Source organism: Loxodonta africana, chromosome 22, assembly GCF_030014295.1.
Source record: "Loxodonta africana isolate mLoxAfr1 chromosome 22, mLoxAfr1.hap2, whole genome shotgun sequence".
Lineage (NCBI taxonomy): Eukaryota > Metazoa > Chordata > Mammalia > Proboscidea > Elephantidae > Loxodonta > Loxodonta africana.
In genome coordinates, this window is record NC_087363.1 from 9,988,170 (window position 1) to 10,008,682 (window position 20,513).

The window sequence follows — 20,513 nt, forward strand, 5'->3', positions numbered from 1 at the left end:
GGGTCTGTATCCCACTGATCTCCTGCTCCCTCAGGAGTTCTCTGTTGTGCTCCCTGACAGGGCAGTCATCGATTGTGGCCGGGCACCAACTAGTTCTTCTGGTCTCAGGATGATGTAGGTTTCTGGTTCATGTGGCCCTTTCTGTCTCTTGGGTTCTTAGTTGTTGTGTGACCTTGGTGTTCTTCATTTTCCTTTGCTCCAGGTGGGTTGAGACTAATTGATGTATCTTAGATGGACGCTTGTTAGCTTTTAGGACCCCAGACGCCACATTTCAAAGTGGGATGCAGAATGTTTTCATAATAGAATTATTTTGCCAATTGACTTAGAAGTCCCCTCAAACCATGTTCCCCAGACCCCAGCCCCTGCTCCACTGACCTTTGAAGCATTCATTTTATCCCGGAAACCTCTTTGCTTTTAGTCCAGTCCAATTGGGCTGACCTTCCTTGTATTGAGTGTTGTCTTTCCCTTCACCCAAAGCAGTTCTTATCTACTGATTGATCAATAAAAAACCTTCTCCCTCCCTCCCTCCCTCCCTCCCTCCCTCCCTCCCCCCTTCGTAACCACAAAAGTACGTGTTCTTCTCAGTTTTTTCTATTTCTCAAGATCTTATAATAGTGGTCTTATACAATATTTGTCCTTTTGCCTCTGACTCATTTCGCTCAGCATAATGCCTTCCAGATTCCTCCATGTTATGAAATGTTTCAGAGATTCGTCACTGTTCTTTATCGATGCGTAGTATTCCATTGTGTGAATATACCACAATTTATTTACCCATTCATCCGTTGACGGACACCTTGGTTGCTTCCAGCTTTTTGCTATTGTAAACAGAGCTGCAATAAACATGGGTGTGCATATATCTGTTTGTGTGAAGGCTCTTGTATCTCTAGGGTATATTCCGAGGAGTGGGATTTCTGGGTTGTATGGTAGTTCTATTTCTAACTGTTTAAGATAACACCAGATGGATTTCCAAAGTGGTTGTACCATTTTACATTCCTACCAGCAGTGTATGAGAGTTCCAATCTCTCCGCAGCCTCTCCAACATTTATTATTTTGTGTTTTTTGGATTAATGCCAGTCTAGTTGGTGTGAGATGGAATCTCATTGTAGTTTTAATTTGCATTTCTCTAATGGCTAATGATCGGGAGCATTTTCTCATGTATCTGTTGGCTGCCTGAATATCTTCTTTAGTGAAGTGTGTGTTCATATCCTTTGCCCACTTCTTGATTGGGTTGTTTGTCTTTTTGTGGTTGAGTTTTGACAGAATCATGTAGATTTTAGAGATCAGGCGCTGGTCTGAGATGTCATAGCTGAATATTCTTTCCCAATCTGTAGGTGGTCTTTTCACTCTTTTGGTGAAGTCTTTAGATGAGCATAGGTGTTTGATTTTTAGGAGCTCCCAGTTATCTGGTTTCTCTTCATCATTTTTGGTGATGTTTTGTATTCTGTTTATGCCCTGTATTAGGGCTCCTAGGGTTGTCCCTATTTTTTCTTCCATGATCTTTGTCGTTTTAGTCTTTATGTTTAGGTCTTTGATCCACTTGGAGTTAGTTTTTGTGCATGGTGTGAGGTATGGGTCCTGTTTCATTCTTTTGCAAATGGATGTCCAGGTATGCCAGCACCATTTGTTAAAAAGACTATCTTTTCCCCAATTAACTGACACTGGTCCTTTGTCAAATATCAGCTGCTCATACATGGATGGATTTATATCTGGGTTCTCAATTCTGTTCCATTGGTCTATGTGCCTGTTGTTGTACCTGTACCAGGCTGTTTTGACTACTGTAGCTGTATAATAGCTTCTGAAATCAGGTAGAGTGAGGCCTCCCACTTTCTTCTTCTTTTTCAGTAATGCTTTGCTTATCCGGGGCTTCTTTCCCTTCCATATGAAATTGGTGATTTGTTTCTCTATCCCCTTAAAATATGACATTGGGATTTGGATCGGAAGTGCGTTATATGTATAGATGGCTTTTGGTAGAATAGACATTTTTACTATGTTAAGTCTTCCTATCCATGAGCAGGGTATGTTTTTCCACTTAAGTATGTCCTTTTGAATTCTTGTAGTAGAGCTTTGTAGTTTTCTTTGTATAGGTCTTTTACATCCTTGGTAAGATTTATTCCTAAGTATTTTATCTTCTTGGGGGCTACTGTGAATGGTATTGATTTGGTTATTTCCTCTTCGGTGTTCTTTTTGTTGATGTAGAGGAATCCAAGTGATTTTTGTATGTTTATTTTATAACCTGAGACTCTGCCAAACTCTTCTATTAGTTTCAGTAGTTTTCTGGTGGATTCGTTGGGGTTTTCTGTGTATAAGATCATGTCATCTGCAAATAGAGATAATTTTACTTCCTCTTTGCCAATTCAGATGCCCTTTATTTTTCTTTGTCTAGCCTAATTGCTCTGGCTAGGACTTCTAGCACAATGTTGAATAAGAGCGGTGATAAAGGGTATCCTTGTCTGGTTCCCGTTCTCAAGGGAAATGCTTTCAGGTTCTCTCCAATTTAGAGTGATGTTGGCTGTTGGCTTTGCATAGATGCCCTTTATTATGTTGAGGAATTTTCCTTCCATTCCTATTTTGGTGAGAGTTTTTATCATAAATGGGTGTTGGACTTTGTCAAATGCCTTTTCTGCATCAATTGATAAGATCATGTGGTTTTTGTCTTTTGTTTTATTGATGTGGTGGATTACATTAATGGTTTTTCTAATATTAAACCAGCCTTGCATACCTGGTATAAATCCCACTTGATCAGGGTGAATTATTTTTTTGATATGTTGTTGAATTCTATTGGCTAGAATTTTGTTGAGGATTTTTGCATCTATGTTCATGAGGGATATAGGTTTGTAATTTTCTTTTTTTGTAATGTCTTTACCTGGTTTTGGTATCAGGGAGATGGTGGCTTCATAGAATGAGTTGGGTAGTATTCCGTCATTTTCTATGCTTTGAAATACCTTTAGTAGTAGTGGTGTTAACTCTTCTCTGAAAGTTTGGTAGAACTCTGCAGTGAAGCCATCCGGGCCAGGGCTTTTTTTTGTTGGGAGTTTTTTGATTACTGTTTCAATCTCTTTTTTTGTTATGGGTCTATTTAGTTGTTCTACTTCTGAATGTGTTAGTTTAGGTAGGTAGTGTTTTTCCAGGAATTCATCCATTTCTTCTAGGTTTGCAAATTTGTTAGAGTACAATTTTTCGTAATAATCTGATATGATTCTTTTAATTTCAATTGGGTCTGTTGTGATGTGGCCCATCTCGTTTCTTATTCGGGTTATTTGTTTCCTTTCCTGTATTTCTTTAGTCAGCCTGGCCAATGGTTTATCAATTTTGTTAATTTTTTCAAAGAACCAGCTTTTGGCTTTGTTAATTCTTTCAATTGTTTTTCTGTTCTCTAATTCATTTAGTTCAGCTCTAATTTTTATTATTTGTTTTCTTCTGGTGCCTGATGGATTCTTTTGTTGCTCACTTTCTATTTGTTCAAGTTGTCGGGACAGTTCTCTGATTTTGGCTCTTTCTTCTTTTTGTATGTGTGCATTTATCGATATAAATTGGCCTCTGAGCACTGCTTTTGCTGTATCCCAGAGGTTTTGATAGGAAGTATTTTCATTCTCGTTGCTTTCTAAGAATTTCTTTATTCCCTCCTTGATGTCTTCTATAACCCAGTCTTTTTTCAGGAGGGTATTGTTCAGTTTCCAAGTATTTGATTTCTTTTCCCTAGTTTTTCTGTTACTGATTTCTAGTTTCATTGCCTTGTGGTCTGAGAAGATGCTTTGTAATATTTCGATGTTTTGGACTCTGCAAAGATTTGTTTTGTGACCTAATATGTGGTCTATTCTAGAGAATGTTCCATGTGCACTAGAAAAAAAAGTATATTTTGCAGCAGTTGGGTGGAGAGTTCTATATAAGTCAATGAGGTCAAGTTGGTTGATTGTTGTAAGTAGGTCTTCCGTGTTTCTATTGAGCTTCTTACTGGGTGTCCTGTCCTTCTCCGAAAGTGGTGTGTTGAAGTCTCCTACTATAAATGTGGAGGTGTCTATCTCACTTTTCAATTCTGTTAACATTTGATTTATGTATCTTGCAGCCCTGTCATTGGGTGCATAAATATTTAATATGGTTATGTCTTCCTGATCAATTGTCCCTTTTATCATTATATAGTGTCCTTCTTTATCCTTTGTGGTGGATTTAAGTCTAAAGTCTATTTTGTCAGAAATTAATATTGCTACTCCTCTTCTTTTTTGCTTATTGTTTGCTTGATACATTTTTTTCCATCCTTTGAGTTTTAGTTTGTTTGTGTCTCTAAGTCTAAGGTGTGTCTCTTGTAGGCAGCATATAGACGGATCGTGTTTCTTTATCCAGTCTGTGACTCTCTGTCTCTTTATTGGTGCATTTAGTCCATTTACATTCAGCGTAATTATAGATAAATAAGTTTTTAGTGCTGTCATTTTGATGCCTTTTCACGTGTGTTGTTGGCAATTTCATTTTTCCACATACTTTTTTGTGCTGAGACATTTTTCTTAGTAGATTGTGAGATCCTCATTTTCATAATGTTTAACTTTATGTTAGTTGAGTCGTTACGTTTTTCTTGAGTTATGGAGTTGATATTCCTTTTTGTGGTTACCTTATTATTTACCCCTATTTTTCTAAGTAAAAACCTAACTTGTATCGTTCTATATCGCCTTGTATCACTGTCCATCTGGCAGTTCAATGCCTCCTATATTTAGTCCCTCTTTTTGATTATTGTGATCTTTTATCTATTGATTTCCATGGTTCCCTGTTATGTGTATTATTTTGTTTATTTATTTTTTAGAATTAATCTTAATTTGTTTGTTTTTGTGCTTTCCCTATTTGAGTTGATATCAGGACGTTCTGTTTTGTGACCTTGTATTGTGCTGGTATCTGATATTATTGGTCATCTGACCAAACAATCTCCTTTAGCATTTCTTGTAGCCTTGGTTTGGTTTTTGCAAATTCTCTAAACTTGTGTTTATCTGTAAATATCTTAATTTCTCCTTCATATTTCAGAGAGAGTTTTGCTGGATATATGATCCTTGGTTGGCAGTTTTTCTCCTTCAGTGCTGTGTATACGTCGTCCCATTCCCTTCTTGCCTGCATGGTTTCTGCTGAGTAGTCTGAACTTATTGATTCTCCCTTGAAGGAAACCTTTCTTTTCTCCCTGGCTGCTTTTAAAATTTTCTGTTTATCTTTGGTTTTGGCAAGTTTGATGATAATATGTCTTGGTGTTTTTCTTTTTGGATCAATCTTAAATGGGGTTTGATGAGCATCCTGGATAGATATCCTTTCATCTTTCATGATGTCAGGGAAGTTTTCTGTCAGGAGTTCTTCAACTATTTTCTCTGTGTTTTCTGTCCCCCCTCCCTGTTCTGGGACTCCAATCACTCGCACGTTATCCTTCTTGATAGAGTTCCACATGATTCTTAGGGTTTCTTCATTTTTTTAAATTCTTTTATCTGATTTTTTTCAGCTATGTTGGTGTTGATTCCCTGGTCCTCCATATGTCCCAGTCTACATTCTAATTGCTCGAGTCTGCTCCTCTGACTTCCTATTGCGTTATCTAATTCTGTAATTTTATTGTTATTTTTTTGGATTTCTACACGCTGTTTCTCTATGGATTCTTGCAACTTATTAATTTTTCCACTATGTTCTTGAATAATCTTTTTGAGTTCTTCAACAGTTTTATCAGTGTGTTTCTTGGCTTTTTCTGCAGTTAGCCTAATTTCATTTGTGATGTCTTTAAGCATTCTGTAAATTAGTTTTTTATATTCTATATCTGATAATTCCAGGATTGTATCTTCATTTGGGAAAGATTTTGATTCTTTTGTTTGGGGGGCTGGAGAAGCTGTCATGGTCTGCTTCTTTATGTGGTTTGATATGGACTGCTGTCTCTGAGCCATCACTGGGAAACTAGTTTTTCCTGAAAATCTGGTACGCTGGCTCCTGGCTCTGAAAACAATCGCTGTCTCCCCGTATTTGTTCGTTCTCCGTCTCTAAATCTGTGTTTGTTGTTCAGAGTTCGTAGATTGTTATGTATGTGATGGATTCACTTGTTTTTCCGAGTCTTTGTTGCAAGAGGGATCCGCGGTAGCGTCCATCTAGTGCGCCATCTTGACCCCGCCTCCTCTTCTTTCAATTTTTGAGCAAGATAGTATAATTTTTGTATTCAGGTAAGCTGCTGGTCTAATTATCTTCCCTGACAAACTTCACTTCATAATCACAAAAGCCTATTTTAATTTGCTTAGTACCTTCTGGAAGCCCTGGTGGCGTAGTGGTTAAGTGCTATGGCTGCTAACCAATGGGTCAGCAGCTAGAATCTGCCAGGTGCTCCTTGGAAACTCTATGGGGCAGTTCTACCCTGTCCTACAGGGTCGCTATGAATCAGAATCGACTTGATGGCACTGGGTTTGGTTTAGTACCTTCTAGCACCTTTATGCTATTTCACCAACATAGGCAGACATATAAAGCCACAAGTTTTTATATTTTTTAATCTTGTCTCTGAATTCAGGCATGGTTAGTAATGACTTGTTTGTAAATCTTAAAAGTTCTTAAAGTTCCATATTGAGTGTTAGAAAATGGAGTTTTGGACCAGTGACTCTTTGTACTCTGGTTTCCTTGGTCTTAGTAGTAGAAATGAAGCTTCCTCGTATAGGGTTTTGTCTTGGACAGTAAAAGCCGTGGAGGGAAAACTGATTTGTTATTTTGAACAGCCCTAATCACTGCCTAACGGCTTCATTTTGGGTGGGCTGATAGGTAGGTAGGCATGTGGGAACCCAAGCTAGCTGTGTAGGCTTTTAATGATGGAAAACTGATATAAATACAGTAAAACCTGTGGAAGCCAGAAGCCATGTAAGGCTGAAACCTGCCAGAGAAGGAAAACTCATGTATTTTCCACTACTTGAGAGCAATAGAAAAGCAGTTAAGATTGCACCCTGCCAAAGGTGGAACACTCATGAGACCCAGAACAACAAGGCAGTCCCACAGGTTTCCCTATACTTGCATATTGACTGCTGCTCTCGGTTGTTGGTTTACCAGCTAGAGACATCAGGGCAGATGGCCCTAAAATTCTTATGGTGTATCTCAGAGACAACTGCTCACAGGGCCCAGGCAGATCATTTAGATAACTGATGACGGCTGGACGTAAGGCAGTAGGCAGTGATGGGGACTGTGGAACTGGAGAGTACGTGCCCCACCTCAAAGGGGCAACTGCTGCACCTCTCCAGGCTGGCATCACTACGTAGCACGTAAGCCTGGTGTCCCGACATCTCCCAGGTTTTTGAGAAAAGCTTGAAATCTGGGTCTTTAATGTAAACTTCTCTATTTTTAAAATGTTGGTAATTAGTATGAATTTAAAAAATTATGGCTAAACAAAATATATCAGCAGATTGAATATAATCCATGGGCCATCCATTTGGTTTACTCCGTGATAGTTGTTAAGGGCTCTCATGCTAACCAAAAGGTCGACAGTTCAAATCCACCACCTGCTCCTTGGAAACCCTGTGGGGCAGCTCTGCTCTGTCCTCTAGGGTCACGATGAGTTGGAATAAACTCAGTGGCAACAGGTTTGGTGTTTTGGCTTGCGATATAGAATACTGAGTCCCCATGGGTATAGCTTAGGGAAGACTAGCGTTATATCCTTAGTCTTTCATTCTTTTGTGCTGGCTTCAGTCTTTCTTCCAGGTACCCATGGAAGGGATTAATACTGTTTCTTAAGGAGAATGTAGCATTGGTTCTTATCCCTATGGTGAGAAAAATGGCACTGGATAGTAAAGGGAGCTTCTCATATGGGGATCCTAAAGGTTAAGAGAGAATTGTGGACCGAAGATACCAAGCTCTGGACCTATGGGCCCTTTTTTGGGAATGTCCAAATTCTTTGGGAGTAGAAGTAATTGTAGCAATCCTATATACATTTCATAGATTCTTCAAGGTCTTGCTAGGGCAAATCCTTCATCCTACATAGTGAATAGTGAGAAAGAAGTTGCTCTAAATCTAGTCGATAACGCTGGAGAAAATAGTAATTCTGCTTACAACTTAGTAGCAGAGTCATAAAGTGAATGAAATTTATTCAGTATGCAGATAAAACTTTGCCATTGCTTACTCCTTAAAGCAGTAAGAGCGCTTATAAATCAGTCCAGCAGAAGTACTTCTTACCAGTTTGTTGCCTGTGGAGAGATGTCCACTAACATTGATATCACTGCCGTGAGAACTAAAGTGAGAAGGTTGGGAGGGATACATGTGACTTGTTAAAGGAGACTAGTAACCTAATTTTATTTGATATAGACATTTTCATAGAAATGCTCAACACTAATGAATACATCAAAAACCATACTTTATTTTATGTATAGCAATACAATTTACATATTAAATAACACTATAATAGAATGATTTGATATAGTTTCAAACAGAAGAAAAAAGGGAAAAATTTCAGGTTACAAAACCCCTCCCCCCTGAACAAATTAAAACAAACAAACAAAAAAACCACTTTTTCCAAATGGGTCAATGCAACAAATGTATTCCGTGACTAAATGTGTCTGAATCCTATTGCACAAATGGTCAACAGAATTAAAAAGAAAACCCAACTTTCACAACCACATCCTCAAAGAAATAACACGTTGGATTCTTCTGGAATGCAAAGATGGTTCTTGCTACTTCAATACACAGTTGAATTCACATATCCACCACAAAAAAAAAAAAAAAAAAAACTATGACGGAGTTGAAACTAGAAAAAAATTAGCTTTATATGAAAATATAAAATTCTATGATTATATACCATAGATACAAAGTCCCCAGAAGATGCTTATCCAAGCAACAAAATATTTACAATTTTAATGATTTTAGCGGTCTCAAAATGAAGCGAAAGAAACACGAGTCAACGTGAAGGCTGAGTTCTTTAGACACAGTGGCTGCTTGCTCGTTTCAAATGTCCTAACAAAAAAGGAGTCACTACCCCAAATGTTGGAGAGTTGCAACGTTTTACAAAATCGACTGTCTCCTTTTCTGGAGATGTTTATTTCTTAAAACTCAAGATATTTTTCTTGAAATTAATTATCCTCTGTAGAAAATGCTTCCCTTTGCAAATATTTAACAAAAATACTAAAAACAGTTTAACAGCTAAGACAAAGTAGAGGCCAGATATCATTGTTAACAGTTCCTTCCTATTTGTAGCATGCCTTCCTTCTGGAGATAAGCAAAGCCAGTGGCGCGTGTCAAATGGTAACTAAGGGAAAGCGCAAAGGGTTAAGTGAAATTACAGCTGTTTTAAAAAAAAAAAAGGCATTTTCCCTTCATACAAAAATTCACTGGCACCATTTGAACATGCTTTAGAACACAGGTGTTGAAAATGCATTTTCCAGTAAGTATAACTGCTAAATTCTTAACACAAACTACATTTTGATTGTTATTTCTTAAATTGTGAGTTTTGGGTTTTTTTTTTTTTTTTTTTCCTTTTTTTGCTTACAATTAGTAATATGTATCTTTGGTAAACTGGTATTTATATGTTAATTTTAAATACAGTATATATGCATTTAAGAAAAAATTTGTAACAAGGCAGTTGTGCTGTGTCGCTATAAAATAATTAAGGTTATTTTTTGATTTCAGTGTGTCACTCTGGGCTAAAAACTCCTAACAGCCAGACCTTGAACACTTGCTGGACTCTTCTGCTTGAAATGGACTCTCAAAGCTCCAAGACATAAAAAATTTGGAAAACCAAGTTAAATGAATCTTATTTTTCTTGAAATTCAGAAATTAGCTCCTTTTTTTTTTCTTTTTTTAAATATTAATAAAGAAACCATGGCTTTCAAATACATGAAAAAGTTGTCCTCATGGCAATATGGTGTCTTTTCTCTGAGGTCCAGCACAGCCAGCTGATCCAAACATTGCAATTTCAATTTTGTGTGACGTGTGCATCTTTTACCTAGCACTAAACTCAGACATGCAAAAAGCCTTTCAATAAAATAGCACACATTGATTGATTTGCAATAGCTATTTCCTTTCCCCCGAGTGCAAGTGCTAATAACCTTGCTACGTAGTTAAGCAATGTGCTTATGTCTCAAAGAAAACACTGTCTTTGAAACTGCCTCTGGAGAGATCCAAGCACATTTTTGCCAATTACAAATGGAAAGTAGTAGTGAGGATACACTCTGGTGAGTGTGAGGAATTGCTGAATGTAACTATCCTCAGTGTTTAGACAAACTTGGCAAGATGAGCAAGAGCAACTGCTCACAGTTCAGAGGGCCAGGATCTGTAGACTTTGGTTCAAGCCTGCTATAGATACATTATCGCTCAAGGGAAACTTCTAAACCGTTCTTATAGTACCCCACCCTATTTACTAGCTATTTTTTTCTGTTATCTTGATTCTGATACCCTGTAAGAGACAGTCACAGGATTGTATTGGAGGGTATACATTTCCATGAATTGAACAGTCAATGTGAAGGCTGAGTATAGAAGGAAAATACTTGCTATTTGTCTTATATCCAATGTTTAATTTTATTAACAAAAAAATTACTGAAAGGACCACGAACCTCAACTTGAAAATTAACTTCCAAAAGTGAAGCCCACTGTGCCATCTACTGAAATGAATGAGCTTCTTTCAATACTCTGTACAACCCATTCAGTGAATAAGAAAAACCTAGCTGGTGCTATGATACCTTTCCCTCGATGACTACCTCCAGCCTTCCGGGAGGGGTAGTGTTGCTGCGTTTAAGCTTTTCTTAAGTGCTAGGTAGACCTGCCTTGTGTTGTCTCTGACGGGAGCCAAAAAGCCAAACCAAGCCAGTTGCTGCTGAGTCGTCTCCGACTCATGGCGACCCCATGTGTTGGTGAGCAGATGGGCTATAAAGCTGTACCTACAATTTAACAAACGTTGCTCATTTGAACACCTTAAGCTTAGGCTACACAGTTCTCGGAAAGCAGTGAGACTGTTCTGTGTTGTTGAACCTGTGGTGAAAAGATGAGATCGACCTTGGGAAGTTATGTAGTTTATGGAAACTCTGCTGACCTGTCCTGTGCCTTGGAACCCTTGGACACGGCCTGTAGCTCCTTCTCTCCTTAGCAGCTGTGGTCCTCCAGCACCACTCCGGCAAACTTCAAGATAGATAGAACCTCAGTGCTGATCATCATTAGTGTTCTAATGCCTACCCAAACAGTATGATAGCAGCCAGAGGGGCGTATTTGTTGCCGTTTAGTCACATGAAAAGTAAACAGGATCCTATACTTAATAGGTCCAGTCCTTCAGGGGATGATTTTACTTCTGACAGAAGCTGTCCCTCAAAAGCAAACAAAAGAAACAGATCTCAGGAAGTAGCTTATTCTTATAACAAACTGGACTGAAACGTTTTATTAATGGTTCTAAACTCATTGTGCACCGCAGTGTGAGAATGGCTCCGGAGCCCGGCCCGGCTAATTTCCCGGGGTCCTGTGGAATGAGTACCAGCCTCTCGTACTGAAGTGTTTCTGTTCTGGAGCCTAAGCTACACCAGCATGTACAAAGTAGTCTCTCTCTCTTACAAACTACTGGAAAATGTAGATACCACCTTTCATCCACTATTCTTTCTCCACATCAGATTTATCCATGTGGAGGAGTTTAGATAGACCCAAGATTTTGCTAATACAGTATTTTCAATTTAATCTTAAAGTACAAGAATGTAAGTCATTAGAAAGTTTGTTATGAAACATTTGGCATAAAGGCAAAGAAAAGAATGTTAACTATATAGGTAGTTTTAACTAGATCGCTATACGAGCGCTGGGGTTTTTTTTCCAAGGACTAGTTTCAAAATCACACACTTGCGAAATTTTCATTCCTCCACCTGACCGCGAGGTATGGTATGGTATAAAACAAGAAGCATTAACAGAGAATAACTAAAGAGCTTCATAACTGAGTTGTGTAAAGTACTGCCGTCTCTCTGTTGTAACAGAGAGCCCTGATTTTCGGGTGTAGCTATTTTCAGAAAGTCAAAATAGAAAGAACACACACTGTTCACATAGCTACTGTGAAAACTGTAATACAGAGTTATCCTTTATTTTGACACAATTGGGCATTAACTTTTAGTTGTGAATATAACCTTGTAACTAATATGTGATGTTCACAGGAAGCAACTCTCGTGCCTTCTGATTTTTTTAAGGGATGTCTTAACCATGGTCAATGGAACTCTTTCAAGGCCATGAGATTGACAGACCTTTTTAATACCTCCCAGTAGCCTGCTAGTCTGTAAAAGGCAACAAGGCTCACCCACTCCGCGGAAACACAGAAGGCATACAGTAGTCAACAATGCCTCAAAAAACAGGAGAGGAAGACTGAGGAGAAGCACGGCATTGCCTGCTATTAGAACGCAGCTGCTTTAGCAATAATATCATGAAATTAAGATTCACTGTTGGAACAAAGACCTTCACTGTACTGAACTAAAAAGTAGCATGTCTATCATCATGGAATGTCACATCAGGGTTTGCTTTAGTATCAGATTATAGGCAGTAACACTGATCATATAGTGCAAACTAGGGAAAACTGTGTTTCACTGTGTGAGATGAACAGAGGTGCAGATGCCCAGTAGGATACCATTAAGACATAAAATGGCAAAAAATAAATATCAAAACTTTTATCAGTGTAAAAAAGTAACTGTTATCGTATAACCTAGAGTCTGGCAAAAAAGGCCTCAAAAAAGTTCTCAGTCTTCAGAAGTCTTACAAATTAGGTGCCCTTTCAGGATCCCAGTCACACTAGAGATTCCATGCTCTCGGCAGGGTCTGATTCGTCTGCAATCAGAACAGCACCGTTTTTGTCCACCGTCGTGGGACCGTTGCCGTTTTCTTTAGTGCTGACCAAGCTGAGCATTGCTTTATAGACAAACTGGTATTGTTCCTGGAAGACAAGAGAAACAGTTTCCGTCAACACCAAGCCAACGAGCAGCTTCGTCATTTCGTCTAAGGTAGAAATACCATTTAGACTGTAATTGTGAAGAACAGGGAATATAAATTTATGCTGAGAATGCTGAGAATTTTTTTTTTTTTAAATCACTGAATCCTTTCTAATCAATAGATGCATCTCCTTGATGTCCTTTTGACCTCTGGTAGCTTTGAACTGATTCTCAGTGTTAACAGTGATTAAGAAAATGGAGAATCCAAACTAGAGAACACCATATTGTAAAGCAGGGTTTCTCAACCTCGTACTACTGACATTTTGGGACAGATAATTCTCTGTTGTTAGGGGGCTATCTTGTGCATCGTAGGAGGTTTAGCAGCATCCCTGGCCTCTACCCAGTAGATACCAGTAGTACCCCCTGCCCACGGCTCCAGTTATGACACCCCCATCCCCGCAAATTGCCACATATCCCCTGAGGGGAAATCAGCCCCAGGTGAGAGCCCCTGCTCTAAAGTGTGAGACCAAGTTTTAGCTGATGTTGTTCAGGTTTCTCAAATAAGCAAACTACTTACAATGTCTGTGAATACTCCAGGCCTCATAAGATTGATCATTTTTGCAACCTGGAAAACATCCACAGCATTTTCATTCTCCAGCTGCTGGGACAGGGTGGTAAGGGCACACAGCATTCCTGCTGACACTGCTCCATACCTTGGGGAGAAAGGAGATGACAGTGATGGTCTTTCAGACTCACTGAGGGACTGGGTGTACTGGAACAGAACTACCAACACGTATAGTCACAGAAGTCAAGCAGATTGCATTGACATCTATCTAGAAGACAAATGAATGAAATGCTGGACAGGGGAGAGCTTTGGAAGTTGGCACAAAGGTGTCATTTGTTTATGAGCACGAAATCTCCCAAGCTGGTTTATCAGATACGTAGCTTAATACATAACGTGAACTGAGGGGTTCAGAGTTAGACTCGGGAGGACTACAGGAGATTTGGTGATGACGAGGAGGAGCTGGGTTGTGCAGCAGGACAAATGATAGAGGAGAACCTCAATAGCCGTATTTTTACAGAAGTAATCTGCACCTTCTACATTGTGTTTGCCAGCCACTCCCACCTTGCCCCCACCCCGAAGGATTTTTCTAAGTGCACTTTGCTAATTTTTACAAAAATACCTCCTGCGGGGAGGGCACAGTTGGCAAACAAATGTAGAAGGTGCGCACTATTTGCACTAAATATACAGTATGTAAGAGAACCTTTAACTATAGGCTCTTGAACAAGTAGCAAGAGGCTCTGAAAAATGAAATATTTTTTAACAATTCCAAATAGCTAAATTGAACTTACAAAATATCAAGAATAAAAATGGAAATATATGTCTTAAAATGTAGTCAGAGGAATATGAAAAAGTATTTGATATTAAGTAATTACTTATGGCACTAAAGTAGAACTTTTCAAATGAGAGCACTTTCTATGAAAATGCTTGGAGAAATAAATGGTGGTTATCTTTGCTTCGCATAAGAAAGCGGCTTAGATGTGTGTCATAGATTGAATTGTGTCCCCCCAAAAGTGTGTGTCAACTTGGCTAGGCCATGATTACCAGTATTGCATGATTGCCCGCCATTTTGTGATCTGATATGATTTTCTTATGTGTTGTAAAATCCCACCTCTGATGTTAATGAGGCAGGATTAGAGGTAGTTGTTAACAAGGCAGGACTCAGTCTACAAGATTAGGTTGTATCTTGAGCTAATCACTTTTGAGATATAAAAGAGAGAAGCTAGTAGAGAGACAGAGGGACCCAAACCACCAAGAAACAAGAGCCGGGGAATAGCGCATCTTGTGGACCTGGGGTCCCTGCACTGAGATCCTCCTAGTCCAAGGGAAGCCTGGTGACAAGGACCTTCCTCCAGACCCAACAGAGAGAGAGAGCCTTACCCTGGAAACGACACCCTGAATGTGGACTCCCAGCCATCTAGATTGTGAGAGGATAAACTTATTGCTGAAGCCATCCACCTGCAGTACTTCTGTTACAGCAGCACTAGATAACTAAGACAACATGAACAATGAAAGGGGACTTTTTCATCAGGGCAGGTTGGCAACTTCAGTTTTCACGGGAACCTGTGATCGCACATAGTTCCCATTTTAGTGATGAGAAAATAGATGGATTAGATGAATTGTTGAAGATAATGTTGCTGGGTTGGTGGCACAGTGGTTAAGTGCTCAGCTGCTAACTGAAAGCTCTGTGGTTCAAACCCACCAGCCACTCTGTGGGAGAAAGATGTGGCAGGCTGCTTCCGTAAAGATGACAGCCTTGGAACCCTAAGGGGGAGTTCTACTCTGCCCTGTAGGCTTGCTATGAATTGGAATTGACTGGATGGCAACGGCTTTGGTTTTGAGGTTTAGTGCCCATTTTTCTTTTAAAAAACTATTAAATGTGCAGTTTCTGAATTCATTCATAAATGAAATGAAAACATGACAGATGTTTTACATCTTTAATACAAAACAGACCAAAGGCCCCCTTAACTATCACCCCAACTTTAGAGGTAACCTATCTAGAGGTAAAACAGTTTATCTATTTAGGTACAGACTTCCAGATTATGGTATATCAGGACATTTTGATCTAGCTCAGTTTTTCATCTGCTGCGTGTATACCAAACAGTTGGATTTCACTCATTCTACTGTCAATGACACTTTGCTTGTTTGTATCTTGTGCACATGAGCAGATACCGTGAATAGAATAGCTAAGTCATGGGTATGCCCGTTTTCAGTTATACAGGTGTTTCCTAAATTTCTCCCTCAAGTGTCTGTTACCTGTTACACGCCTCCTAGTGTGAGAGTACTTCTTTCCTCTCATCATTTTAAACTTTAAATGTTTTGCCAATCTTATGGGTAAAACCCTGTATCTTACTTTTGTTTTTAATTTGCATTTTCTTGATTTCCAAGGAAGTTGAATATCTTTTATGTTTATTGACCATTTCTATTTCTTCTTCTGAAATTGCCTATTAATATACTTTGCCCATTTTTTCTATCAGGTTTGCCTCCTTCAAATGGATTCGTAGTTTTTTTATGTTGTCTGTATTTTTTCTAGTATCTGGTTTCTGTTAACATTGTGGTAGTTTCTTTTACACTAAAGCATCGTTTAGGTGTAATCAAATTTACACCAATCTTTTAGTTTGGCTTTTTAAGAATCTTTGAGAATGGTTTCTCTTATCCAGTGTTTTAAAGGCTATGTATTTTTCAGATTTTATTTTTTACATTTAATTGTTCAATTCATCCAAATCTAATTCTTGTTTGGATGTAAGGTAGGAGCCTGGTTTTAGTTATTTTTCCAAAGAATAACTAATCTTCCTGATACCCTCTGTGGGATAGTCTGATCTCTTCCCTGACTTGAGCTGTCTAGTCTATCACATATTAAATTCCCGGGCCTGTTTCTAAGCTCTCCGTTTTTTGCACCTCCACACATTTGTTCTAATTCCTACAGGTTTTTGATAAGCCTTGCTATCTGATAAGGTAAGTTTCCATAATTGTCTTGACTGTTTCTGCATTTATTGTTTTTCATATTAATTTTAAAACCAAGGGACACTAAATGTTAAGAGTTCCAGGAGGTTGCATTGCATATATAGACAGATCTGAGGAAATTAACATCATTTCAATTTTGAGTTTTTCTGTCTATGAACATGATAGCTTTTCTCCATTTAAAAGCAAAAAATTCAAGTCAATTCTGACTTATAGCGACCCTATAGGACAGAGGAGAACTGCCCAACCTTTTGGGTAGCAGCTGTAGCACTTAACCACTACACCACGAGGGTTTGCCTTTAGTCAGGTCTCTATAGCTTTCAATTAAGTTCTGTAGTTTTCGTCATAGTCTTTATCAATTTATTTTTGAGTTGATTCCTAGGTACTTTAGAGTTTCTGTTACTCCTAAGGATGACCCATTCTTAGGGCATTTTCTGCTTGGTTTTAGTTGATTTACAGGGAATTATGGATTTTCACATGGTGAACCCTTTTAAGTTGTATTTGTGGATTTTCTAGGTAGTTGTTCACATATTTACCTGCCAGTAATACCAGTTTTGTCTCTTTTCAGTCTTTATTGTTCTTATATCTTAGATCTTTTGCTTTTACTGCATTGGTCAGGACCTCAATAAAACCAAAAACTAAACGTGTTGCCCTTGAGTCGATTCCAACTCATTGAGACCTTGTACGACAGAGTAGAACTGCCCCATTGGGTTTCCGAGGATGGGTTTCCGAGGAACGGCTAGTGGATTTGAACCGCCGACCTTCTGGTTAGCAGCCAAGCTCTTGACACTATGCCACCAGGGCTCCTTTTTTTTTTTTTTAATTTTTATTGTGCTTTAAGTGAAAGTTTACACATCAAGTCAGTCTCTCATACAAAAATTTATATATACCTTGCTATATACTCCCAATTGCTCTCCTCCTAATAAGACAGCCTGCTCCTTCCCTCCATGCTCTTTTCGTGTCCATTCTGCCAGCTTCTGACCCGCTCTGCCCTCTTATCTCCCCTCCAGATAGGAGATGCCAACATAGTCTCAAGTGTCTACTTGATCCAAGAACATAATACATGTTCTTAATTAATTTCCTAGAGCCATCCTCTAGATCTCTGAGGATATTACTTTAAAATCTTATGGTGTTTGCTATAGTAGTTGATTTACTGTGTTTTTCACTCATTCATGTTTTCTTTTCTCATGATTCTAAACAGTACTGAGTTTGTTTTCACTGTAGCATAGCTAGGTTTTTGTTTTTTAATCATTTGTATTTTTGTTCAGGAAGGGGAGAAGTTTACCGTTGCTTAATCAGTTCTAGTGAAGCAGACTTTTTTTTTTCTTAGTTATTCGTTAAAGCTATCTGTAGCCAGTCAGATAATATGACTTTTTGTTAGAGCCAGTACTTCCTGTGGGATTCCTCTGGCCTTTCACTGGGTTGCCTTTCTCATACTTAGCTACTTCAAATAAGTACTTACATTGAGAGGAAGTACCTTCATTAATAAGACTTTCAACATGACTAGAAACTAAGTCAAATCAAATACAAAGATACCTTTTCTTTTTTTTAATTGTGCTTTAAGTTTACAATTCAAGTCAGTTTCTAGTGCAAAAACTTATACACACCAGCTCCTGTCCCCCTCTGCCTTCTCATCTCGCCTCCAGACAGGAGCTGCCCACATCGTCTCAAGTGTCTACTTGAGCTAAGAAGCACACTCCTCATCGGCATCATTTTATGTCTTAGAGTCCAGTCTCATCTTTGTCTGAAGAGTTGGCTTTGGGAATGGTTTTAGTTTTGGGCTAACGGAGAGTCCAGGGGCCATGACCTCTGGGGTCCCTCCAATCTCAGTCAGACCATTAAGTTTGGTCTTTTTACTAGAATTTGAGGTCTGCATCCCACTTTTCTCCCGCTTCATCAAGGATTCTCTGTCCAAAGATACTTTTAAGAATCTTCTACATACCAAGTATTATAACGAAAGAAGATTGGAAAAATAAACGCCATTCTCTTTCAGAGGCTCAGGAATTAAGCTGGATTAAAGGATGTTTGTTGAGTTTCATGGATTTGCACTTAAAACTACAGGGGTTTGGTGAAATAGTGATATGAGTCATTTATAACTGAGATAAAACAAGAACTGTATGGAAATTCAATGGCTTTGGTAGTTTGTCACTACTTTGGTAGTTTGCTCTGTTTATATTCACTTAAAAACACATTGAGGTTCCTTGTATGGTCAGTGTGCATAATATCTATGCCCATTTAATCTTTTTTTTTTTTACTGTTTCATAGGAATTTTAAGTGCTTTTGTATTTTAAATCATTACCAAGAATTTAATCCAGACTGGAGTGCAGCTTCCCCCAGAAATCATTAGGGCAGGGAGGAAAACAAAAAGTTAAAGCATGACTATGTGTATCAGTACTGGGGAAGAAGTGGAAACACAAAAAAGCCTTCCATAGGACTTTAAGAAATTCAAAGGTTTAAAAAGAAAACTAGGGAAGTAAGTGAGAAAATAAAGTAAGAAAAAATTAAAACAAGGTCCAAAAAAGCAAAGGAGATGAGCATAGTTGTCCTTGTGAAGGCCCACTGGGAGGCAGTAGTTGCTGGTCCTCAGCATGGGCTGCGGGATCACACAGGTCTGGGCTTGACAACTGGCCCTGCCCAGCGTCTGCTTCCTGGGCTTGCCACCATGCAGTCTCACAGTGCCCCATGCTTAGACCCTGCTCAGAAGGGCCCTGAACATGGTTTAATGCCCTGCCGTTGCTGTTTTTTTGGGAAAAAAGGGGCCCTGCATTTTCATTTTGCACTGGGCCTCACAAGTCATGTAGCCAGTCCTAGGTGTGATACTTACTGTGTGTGCGCACAGGTCCTAGTAAGTTAAATTTACTGTGCCAGTTTTTGCAGATGTCATATGGGGATCCTGAAATTACCTTTCTAGTTAGGTGATTTTTAGGGTTAAATGAAACAACTGAATGTAAGGCATTTTATATTCATTAAGTTAGTTATGATTTGTGGCTGTCTTTGCAGTGGTTGGTACAGAAATCGGTCCGTATGTTTCTATGCCTCCCATAGAATATTTTAGCTGTCTGCAAATTCTTTGATCTCAGGACTAGGTTAAAAAAAAATTGAGGACACCAAAGAACTTTTGCTTACTTGAGTTGAATGAGAATGAACAGTGTAAACAATGGGTTTTTATGAAAATAGCTTTGGACTCCCTGGAAAGGCCTTGGGGGACTCCCCACCAGAAGTCCTCAGATGACATTTAAAAAAAAATATTTTATTGTGCTTTCAGTGAAGGTTTACACAGCAGTTTAGGTTCCTTTTCGACGATTTCTACACAAGTTGTTCAGTAACATTGGTTTCATTCGTCACAATGTGTGAGCATTCTCGTTATTCCCATTCTGGTTGTTCCATTTCCATTCATCTAGTTTCTCTGCCCCCTTACATTCTCATTGTTTTAAAGGACTTGTTGACCATTTAGTCTCTCATACGGGTGATTTTTTTTTAAAGGAGCACAGAACTTATGGGTGATATTCATTATTTTGTGAGCCAATCTGTTGCTTAGCTACAGGGTGACCTCAGTTCAAGGTTTAAAGTGTATCTCAGGGCAGTAGTCCAGGGGAGTCATCCAGTCTCATCCGGTAGAGTATGTCTGCTTTTTTTTTTTTTTTTTGGAGGGGGGCATGTGGAATTTGAGGTTCTGTTCAACCTTTTTCTCCCATTCTATCAGGGTCCATCTATTGGTAGTGGTAGTCAGGCACCATCTAGTTCTGGTCTCAGGCTAGATGAAGCCATGGTTCGTGTAGGCTATTTGTCCTGCAGACTAGTTTCTTCTTTAAGTCTTTGGTTTCTTTCTTTCTCTCTTACTCTGGATGAGCAGAGACCAAGAGTTGAATCTTACATGACTACTCCCAAGCTTTTAAGACCCCAGACACTATTCACCAAACTAGGATGTAGAACATAAACTTTATGAACTATATCATGCCAATTTACCAAGATGCCCCAAGAGACTCTGGTCCTCCTAATACTTCAAACCCAGAAAACCAGTCCTGCGAAGTGTTTGGTTATGTCTCTGAGGTCTCCGTAACTGTGTCCGTGTGCTTTATATATGCATAGTCATATACCTGCATATGCGTATACAGATATGTGCATACTCAGATCACATATGAGAACTG

General features: G+C 38.9%; 1 protein-coding gene across 3 annotated transcripts in view; it reads right to left on the reverse strand.

Annotated features, from left to right (window-relative positions):
- Positions 1-9,409: 9,409 nt before the first annotated feature.
- PTPRG (protein tyrosine phosphatase receptor type G) overlaps positions 9,410-20,513 on the reverse strand; it is an 822,569-nt gene continuing 811,465 nt past the window's right edge. For all 3 annotated transcript variants that reach the window (XM_064274291.1, XM_064274292.1, XM_064274290.1), the window contains 2 exons: positions 13,420-13,555; positions 9,410-12,847 (listed from right to left, as the gene is read on the reverse strand). In XM_064274291.1, coding sequence (XP_064130361.1) covers positions 12,701-12,847; positions 13,420-13,555 — 283 coding nt within the window. In that variant the 3' untranslated portion in view covers positions 9,410-12,700. The remainder of the gene's footprint in view (positions 12,848-13,419; positions 13,556-20,513) is intronic.